We start from the raw sequence: 9,575 nt of genomic DNA on the forward strand, positions 1-9,575 counted from the left end.
AGTCTGAGTATGAGAGTTTATTTATCTCAAAGCTTGTAAAACATACATAAAAAGATATGCATGGGAGCTCATTGTGAGACAATGAACCCAAAGATGGACAGACAAAGAGGATTTATGTATGTTCAGAGCAATTCCCTCTCACCCCTCCCTCCCTTCCTGGATCATGTCAGCCAAAATTATGTTCTCCAAATGTTTAACCATGATATAAGAAAAGAAACTCTTAAGTGAATAAGTTATAAATACAATAAAACAGGAGAATGTCAAAGTGTCAGCTGAAATTATAGAACCAGGATATCTGTATTTCTTTTACCATTAATATCACATAACATAGTGCATGTCCATAAAACACTAAGATAAGAAAAGTCCCATTATTCAAGGTAGTGTGTAGGTGAAGGCATCTTCATGGTCACAAACAAAAGAATGCTCTTGGACAGACTCCTCCATTCCTATGGTTGCTGACATAGGAAAGGTATTTTGAGTTCACTCAGTGAGCAGAGCAATGCTTGTCCAGAGTATGCAAAGCATTATGGTAGTTTAAGCCCAGAGTGGGCCGAAATGTTTCTCCTGATTGGCCAAATCTCTGATGTTGGGGTCCAAAATGGTTTGGAGAGGGTTCTACAGCATTGTGGTAAAAGTTGTCCAAAATTATTTCATTTGATCCTCACAAGGATCTGTGTGTCAGGTGCTGTCGTTTCTCTCATTTTACAAATGAGGGAAGCAGAAGTTAAGAGACTTGTCCAGGGTCACACAACAAATAAATGTCTAAGGCCAGATTTGAAGTCAACTTTTTCTGACTCCATTGATCAGAAATCTCTTCACTGTGTCACCTAACTCTGAATGTGTGTGTGTGTGTAAGAGACTTCTAAATCTATAATACACAAATATATGCTTGTGTGTGTGTATTTATATGTATATATATATATATACACACACATATATATAGACTTAAATATATCTCTATATATGTATTTCAAGTGCTTTATGAAATGTATTTTTCTCTCTATATGCTGATATCATTAGGATAATTATTATTAATAATTTTGGTGGCAACATTACCTATATGGAATTCTTGACAGAGATGGGGTTCTTGAAGGAAGCTTGGATTAAATAGACTGAATTCATGGCTGTCAAGTTTTGCTATTTGCTGGATGATCCAAGCTACTTAGGTAATAATTTCTTCATTGCCACAATGACATCCTTGTTCCTCAGACTATATATTAGGGATTAAACAATGGGGTCACAGTGGTATAGAAAAGAGATAGTATTTTATCTGTTCCTCCTGATTCTTTGGACTTGGGGAGTAAATATGCAATAGTAGCAGATCCAAAGAATAAGCCTATGACAATGAGGTGGGAGGAACATGTAGAGAAGGCTTTGGATCTCCCTGTAGCTGATGGAAGCTTCAGGATAGTGGTGATTATTTTAATGTAGGACACAAGTATCAATAGAGAAGGAACCATACCAAACAGCACAGCATTAACATAGACTGGAAATTCATTAAATAAATTGTCCCCACATGTTAGTTTCACTAAGGGAGGAACATCACAGAAAACATGATTGAGCTTGTTAGAACCACAGAAGGGAAGAGAGAAAATCTCATATGTCAACCCTGCCTGGACTGAAATTGCACTGATCCAGGAGCCAATCACCAACTGGACACACATTTTGTAGTTCATGATTAAAGGATAGTAAAGAGGCCTACAAATAGCCACATAATGATCATAAGCCATCACTGCCAAGAGGAAGCGCTCAGTACACCCAAAAATAAGAAAGAAGCCAAGTTGTATAGCACAGGTTGAAAGAAAAATGTTTCTCCTTTGTATCCAAAGGTCTGCCAGCATTCTGGGGAGAGTCACTGATGTGTAACAAATTTCCAAAAAGGAAAAATTTCCAAGAAAAAAATACATGGGGGTCTGGAGAGCAGGGTCAAACTTGGTTACTACAATGATGAGTCCATTTCCTGTCAGTATACTCACATAGATGATAACAAAAATCCCAAATAAGAATCCTTGAAGATTTGGAACCTCAGAAAATCCCAGGAGAATGAATTCCATTATGCCAGTGAGATTTTCTCCTCCCATTTATTCTGTAGCTTCCAAATGAAGAGATAGTGAAGCAAGGATGTGTGAATCAGTTCCTCACTCTGGGCCTGAATTTGTCCTCTGTAATTAATGAGTTTAGATTAAATGATAATTTCTTTTCAACTCTTTAATAGTCTGTTTCAAATATCTAAGACCCCTTTAATTAAACAATTAAAATATTAAATTCTCACTTTTCAACTCAATATTTATAATAAGCATAATAATGAGGATAATAAGCATAATAATAAACCACAAAACCAGTAATTATATTCATCTGTGCAAGAGTCCACAGAAAATTAAATTTCTATATCATAATGGCATAGTGAACCTTTTTTCATTCTTTTTTAAATCTGGATTCCACCTAGGAAAAGAAGATGGGATTCATACAAGGGTAACAAGAATAATAGAAATTACAAAAAATTAAAATATCAGTATAGCAAATTGTCCCTGGAATCTTCGTATCTTACGTGCATTAAATGAAATGAGAACAAAGACATCATTGCCAACTTCATCATTATCACCTTGCTCATTATCATTCTTATAATTATAAATATTATTATTATCAACTTTCTTCCTTAAACCTATAGAAAATTCACTTGCATCTCCACATTTTTATTCAGTTTAAAAAGTTAGTTTATGCACCTCTGTAACAGATTGCCAAATATCAAAGGACATGAGAGTAACTGATCTCAGACACATTGCTAATATGATTCACCAAAAATAATTGGAATAATATAAAGAATATTGATCATGGCCTACAGTATAAAGGGTATTCTTCCTATCTCAATGGTTATATTCTTCTGATCAACAATGTAATCAACCAGGATTTCAGAAGACCAATTAAAAAGCATATTGCTATTTTTATCTGACAGATAGAATGAATACACAATGTAAAATAAGATATAAACCTATGGGTGTATGTTTGCATACACACATATACACACAACTTACATATATTGTGTATATATGTATGTATGTATATATACCTACAGGCGTATATTTTCAGATAGTGATAGCAAGAACAATAGAAATAAAACACATATACATGTGTGTTATACATATACACACAGAGAGACATACATAAAATATGTATATGTATGTATATATTGGTGTGTATATAATGTGTATAGTAGACCACCTACTAGAGTCTAAGATTTAAAAGGTCTATCTATTTATGCATACACACACATACACAAAAGTAAGATGGTATATTCTTTGACTACATATTTGTTACAAAGTGCTTACCCCAATAGAACTCAGGTAAGAGGAAAATACACTTTAGTCTCCTGAAAATAAGTTAATTTATAAAAAAAATCCTATAGTGTAGATATTTTCTTGCTCTCACATTATATGTACCAAGATCCCTTATTCATTAAAAAAAGCTATGTTCTTTTTTAATGTCCTTTAAATATCTCACTTTCAGGTCCCTTCTTCTTCAGTGTTTCTAGGATTACATAGTTCTGGCACATTTAGATTATATTAACTTCTGTGAAAACAAACCAGGAATTCTAATATGGAAAACAGTATGTGAAATGTATCCACTCGATGACACTTGTATCTTCAGTACAGCATATGGGGATCATTGCTAATGAAACAGGAAGACAGAACCCTTAGCTGAAACCCTGATGGATTCAGAAAATGATTCTATGGCCAGAGAAGTAAAAATCAACCAAGTTTGACTGGGCTGCAATTCAGTGTTCTTTTTATTGCACAATGGTAGTTCTCTTTAATTAGAAAGGAAGTTTCCTTGCCATGATTTTTTATACAGGCCATTTTAAAATATATGACCAGTTCTTGACACATTGAATGATGTAGTAGATGATGAATAAATGCTTAGTGTTTGATTGCTAGAGTGGGCAGATTTAAAATACAAACCAACAAATAAAAAAGGAGCAAAAACTTTATTTCCCAAACCATAACTAAGTCATTCTTTTTTCTGTCATCATATTTTCAATCCTGCTATTCTACTTCCATAATTTTTTCAACATTGATGTCCTCTTGTCTGAATTCCATCACTCCAAAAAGGCTCCATTCAACAATCCCTATTTTTTATGAAGCTTCCTTTGACCATATGAAATCAGGCAAACTTACCTTCTCAGAATTCCTGCAACATTCAACTTGCACCACAATTTGGTGTTTAGCATGTGATGCCTTACAAAATTCATTATATTTTTTTCAATATATGTATCCTAGACTGGCAATTAGGTTCTAACCTCTTTGAAAGGGCTCTTTCTCTAGCTTGCATATACTTTGTCATCAATAATCAATCAATATTTTTTCAATTATAAAGCGAAATAGATTGAATTTTTTTCATAACAACAGAGGTATTAGGAAGGCTTTCTGATCCAAAATAACTCTGTCCCTGTTTGAGGCCTGAAATTCCACTTGGATCATTTTAAATTATTGGTTATTAGATTAATAGGATCATGTAATAGATATGGAAGAGATCTTTCAGGTTTGTACTCAAATCTATTCATGTTGTAAATAAAGTAACCTAAGTCCATAGAGGTTAAAATTTACCCAAGATCTCAAAGGTAGCAAGATGAAATAATAAATTTCAAGGCCCGAACTTATGCTACTATATTTGACATTTTCTACCCACTTCACCCAGTAGCTGGCCTATTACTATGCTTGCAATTTGAGTTAATTAATTTTTGCTATCTTTCCACATGAAAGAATTAAGAATGGACCTTTGAGAGAAGCAGACATTTACTAAGTAGGTTCTACGGGGCAGTAAAAAAAATAGCTTAGACAAAGCCCATTGAAAAAAAATGAAGGTGAATTTCCCTTGAGACATGGGAGCCTAGGAGGCCTTAGAGTGAAGCAGAAATAGATGATCCAAGCAATTAATGAAGGATCAATAAAAATAATACACACATTTTAAAATTTCAATGAGGAATAACATTTCGCTTTAGGTATATTATGCCTTATATGCATTTTCTGCAGTCAGGTAATCCTGCATAGCGATCTAAGATTAACTTGGCCCTTTCTGCATTCCAATCAACAGCTCATAATCTAAACCCCTCTTCTGCCCCTATACTCTCAACTTCCCTGTGAAATTAGAAAAGAGCATGGGCAGTATCTTTGGGTGGAAAGATCACTGGTCTCAATGATTAGTCTTGAATTTTAGTCTTACATTGTCAAAAAAATTATACTGTGTAACGTGAAATATGCCTAATTTTACACTTCTTACTTTGCATCTTTGAAATATGAGCAATAATATCCATCCTCATATCAAATGAAAATGTACAGATGAAAGTTATTTGAAAAGTGAAAAGAATAAAATTATTTTTTATCATAAAATATCACTTGCTTTCAAGCCTCACATTTAGCCCCAGCTCTGGATGCTTGCAATGTTTATTGCCATTCATGAAATTTGGACTCACATTCTCCAACTGTAGCAAAATGAAGTGGACCAAATGGTCTATAAGGTCCATTATCATTCTTACATTCTATATATCAGGCTGCTTATATCACAAACAATCCATGTTATATGATACAATTTCCCTCCAAATTCTAGTATTATTCTTATTCTAAGGCTTATTACTTTAATTATATTGTAAGTTCTAATGAATAAATAATGAATTAAATTTAAGGTTGAAGTACTTTAGAAAGTCATATGATCAGCAACATTGGAAGACAGCATAAAAATAAAGCCGCTTCCCCAATATTTAAATGTGCTGATGGTCAACCTCACTCTTTTTAAAATGATTATCATGAAAATGAAATAACATAATTTTAACATGCCATTATTGAAATCTTTTAACTTTCCCCTCCTAAACAGTTCTTTGGAAGATTATCAACGTTAAATACACTGACAAGTGCTTTCTTCACATTTTTTTCTTTTCTATTTTTCTTCATCCCTTGGTTCCTTTTCTTATCTCTTTCTCTTTCTTCCTCTTTCTCTATCACTTTCTTTACCTTTCACTCTTCCTCCCCTTTTCCCACTCTTTTTTGGGTGCATATGGAGTAAAAGTGCATTTTGGAGATAGTTTCCTTCAAAATCTGAAATTCTTATTGGAAGGTACAAGACATAGATCAAAAGAATGGAAAGTGGAAACTGATTATGTATTTCCAAAGAATATTACCTGGAAGGAAAGACATGTCACCCAGCTTTAGATTTTCTAGGGCCAATCTAGAAATAGACTGGAAATAAAAGATTTGTGTGGTCACAGTACTTTAACCATCTATGAGTTAGATTGGCAGTACCACTAAAAGAAATCTGTGAAAAACACGGGCTCATTATTTGCTTTGAGAAGATATTATACAGTAGAAGAAGAAATTTTGCCTTTGTCTCTATGGTAAATACAGAGATTTCTTCATTTTTCTTAAATAGGATACATTTTCCATCATTCTAAGCAAAGCAACAATGACTTAAGTGCTTTCACACTTAAAATGCTTCTCATTCTTTATGACTTGTTTTTTTATTTCTTATTATGACTAGATGTAATTTTAATTAATGTAAACATTAATTTAATGGATATTTGCATTCCTAAAAAGTTTATAATTTTACCAAATATATACATGTCATTTCATCTGAATATGATACAACTTTGAAATGTATACATTCCACTGTAGCAAGAACTTCCTTCCTTCCCTCCTCTCTTTCTTTCTTTCTTTTTTCTCTCTTCTTTCTTTCTTTCTTTCTTTCTTTCTCCCTTTTTCCCAATTTAGGCAAGTTCTATGAAATTTTAATTCTTGTTCCCTTTGCTAAATCTTCATCCCTAAGGATTCCACTTACTAAGCTTCATAAATGTGTATTGATATTACATATATGTATACATATGTATATGCATTTACACATATCTATACATATTACAGATCACCTAACTACAGATATATTTCTCAAGACACAAACCTGGATCTTTGACAAAGAAAGAACTCAAACATACCTTTCTTGATTGGCATAAAATAATAATAACCCACATCTTTCCTTGAAGACTGTAGAAGATCTAATATATACTGACTTAAAGATATACAATTAACTAAATGCAGGTGACGTTTGATCATTAAATCCTCTGTCTTACCTACAAAATAATAAACAGAGTTTTATATTCTTCTAAAATGCTATTTTATTTAAAGCCTCTGGACCTGTTTAAATAGAAAAAAAGATCCTTCCTCTTCTGTGATCTTATGGGAAAAGGCCTCTCACATGCTATTTGTCACTTCTTAATGAGAAGCCCAATCTTTTCTTTTTAAGACAAAGTCCAGCATTCTGAATAACCTTAACAAGGTGATACCCTGGAGAGAGCTCTGGAATTAGTTAGGGGACTATGGTTCTAGAGTTTTCTGTGCTGATTGCTGACTGTAAAATTGGTGGGAAGTAGGTTTACATAACTTAGCCTCAGTTTCTTCATCTGCAACATAATGATAATGAATGTTATCTCTTCTAAAGTTGCTTAAAATTATTGATCTATGATTATAAAATCATAAAATTACTTAGGATACTAGTACTTACTGATAATGGTGTCCTTGTAAAGAAATAGTTCTGTTAATGGCAGTTTCCTGAAGAGGTGAGGTATGCACTTCAATAGTAAAAGTTCGAGTTCTCATTATGTTTGATTATTTAGAAAAAAAAAAACAAGTTTATCTTTAACCAAAACTTTTGCTATCATCTCATCTATAGCAGCTCGTTGTATAGTACATAAATGAGCATAATGTTTGCCTTTGACCTTTATAGGATGCACAAGTGAATCTATTCTCTAGTGGAGAAGAGGAGAGTTGTGATAAAAAAAAGAACTGTTATTTTTCAAAATATCAAATCATTTTCTCTTTCCCATTCATCTACAAATGGAAAAGGAAAGGAACAAAAGAAAATTGTAACAAAAATGTCAGAGTGAAATAAAATAAATTCTTGTATCTACTGTGTCATTTATGTATGTGTATGTACATGAAGTGTAGCATAACAACAAAAACAAAACAAACAAATAAAAAAAAAAAAACAAGAAAAAAATAACCCCTAAGATCTTGGCCCCTATTCCCAAGACTTCTTGGTAAATAGAGGGATAACAAATGGAAGCAGTGTCAGGTTTTATGTTCTTGGGCTCAAAGATCACTGCAAATGGCAACTGCATCCTTGAAATTAAATGATACTTGCTCCTTGGAAGGAAAGCTATGAAAAATCTGGACCACATACTAAAAAAACGGAGACATTCTCTTAGCAACAAAGGTCCTTATAGTCAAAGTTATGTTTTTTTCTAATTATTTGATTTTGTTTCAATATTTTTCTTTTTCATGGATTTTTACTTTTAATTGGGCCATTCTAATTTTCAGAGTATTTAGTTCTTATATAAGATTTTGTACCAATTGTCTAAGATAAGGGTGGGGAATCTGCCACCTTGAGGCCACATGTGGCCATCTAAGTCCTCATGCATGGCCCTTTGACTTCATCCAAGCTTCACAGAACAAATCCTCTTAATAAAAAGACTTTTTCTGTAAAACTTTGATTCAGCCAAAAGGCCGCACATGAGGACCTAGACGACATGAGTTTCCATTGCCATTCTTTCCTAGCTAATGCATTTTGTATCTTATTTCATTTCTTCTAGATACCTTTGTAATAATTGTGTAAGAGACATTTTTTTCCTGAGTCTCTACCTGAATATATTCTAAAATTTTCTTTTACTTTGATTTTATCTTCTGCATATATATATCCAAAGCGTTTCATCATAGCATTTGCTTATTTCCTTGGTTTTCTCATCTAAGCAGTCTCAGTGCCAGTGTTGTAAGGATATACTTGAGTCAAGCTCTACTCCTTAACTCTTCCATGGTGTATGAAGTCTTTCATTTGTCCTGAGTATGTTTACCAGAGTTCACCCTTCCTTCTAGGCATTCCAGGGCTCCTCTTGCTCTGGGCTATAGCTAGGGCCTCTCTCTTTCTCTTTTTCAGCTGGAAAAGCTGGCCCATGAGAGTTCATCAAGGGTTTCTTCAATTTCTTCTTCTGAGATAGGGTTATTTAAGTATTTTACTTCCTATTCTGTTAATCAGGGAAATTTATATTTTCGTAAATATTTAATCATTTCACTAAGATTGTCAAATTTATTGACATACAGTTGGGCAAAATAGCTCCTAATTATTGTTTTAATTTCCTCTTCCTTGGTGGTGGATTCACCCTTTTCATTTTTGATATTGGTAATTTAGTTTTCTTCTTTGTTTTTTTAGTTAAATTAAGAAAGGCTTTATATATTTATTGTTTTTTTCATAAAACCAGCTCTTAGTTTTATTTATTAGTTCATTTGTTTTCTTAATTTGAATTTTTATTAATTTCTCCATTGGCTTTCAATATTTATGATTTGTTGTTTAATTGAGGATTTTTAATTTGTTCTTTTTCTAGTTTTTTTTTTACTTGTATGCCCAATTCATTGATCTCTTCTATTTCTATTTTGTTCATGTAAGCATGTAGATACATAAAACTTCCCTTAAGAACTGCTTTCACTGCATTCCAAAAGTATTGGTATGTTGTCTCATTATTGACATTCGCTTGAATGAAGTTATTG

General features: G+C 32.9%; 1 protein-coding gene across 1 annotated transcript; it reads right to left on the minus strand.

Moving 5' to 3' along the window:
- Nucleotides 1-1,217: 1,217 nt before the first annotated feature.
- On the minus strand, nucleotides 1,218-2,054 carry LOC114028459 (olfactory receptor 10AG1-like). The gene has a single exon (XM_027842694.1). It carries the CDS (start codon nucleotides 2,052-2,054, stop codon nucleotides 1,218-1,220), a length of 837 nt encoding a protein of 278 aa, XP_027698495.1.
- Nucleotides 2,055-9,575: the final 7,521 nt, after the last annotated feature.

This window comes from Vombatus ursinus, unplaced genomic scaffold, assembly GCF_900497805.2.
Source record: "Vombatus ursinus unplaced genomic scaffold, bare-nosed wombat genome assembly UNPS02014883.1, whole genome shotgun sequence".
NCBI lineage: Eukaryota > Metazoa > Chordata > Mammalia > Diprotodontia > Vombatidae > Vombatus > Vombatus ursinus.

What these genes read in the sequence shown, in the direction of transcription:
- LOC114028459 (XM_027842694.1), bottom strand. Translation starts at nt 2,054, where the DNA reads ATGGAATTCATTCTCCTGGGATTTTCTGAGGTTCCAAATCTTCAAGGA.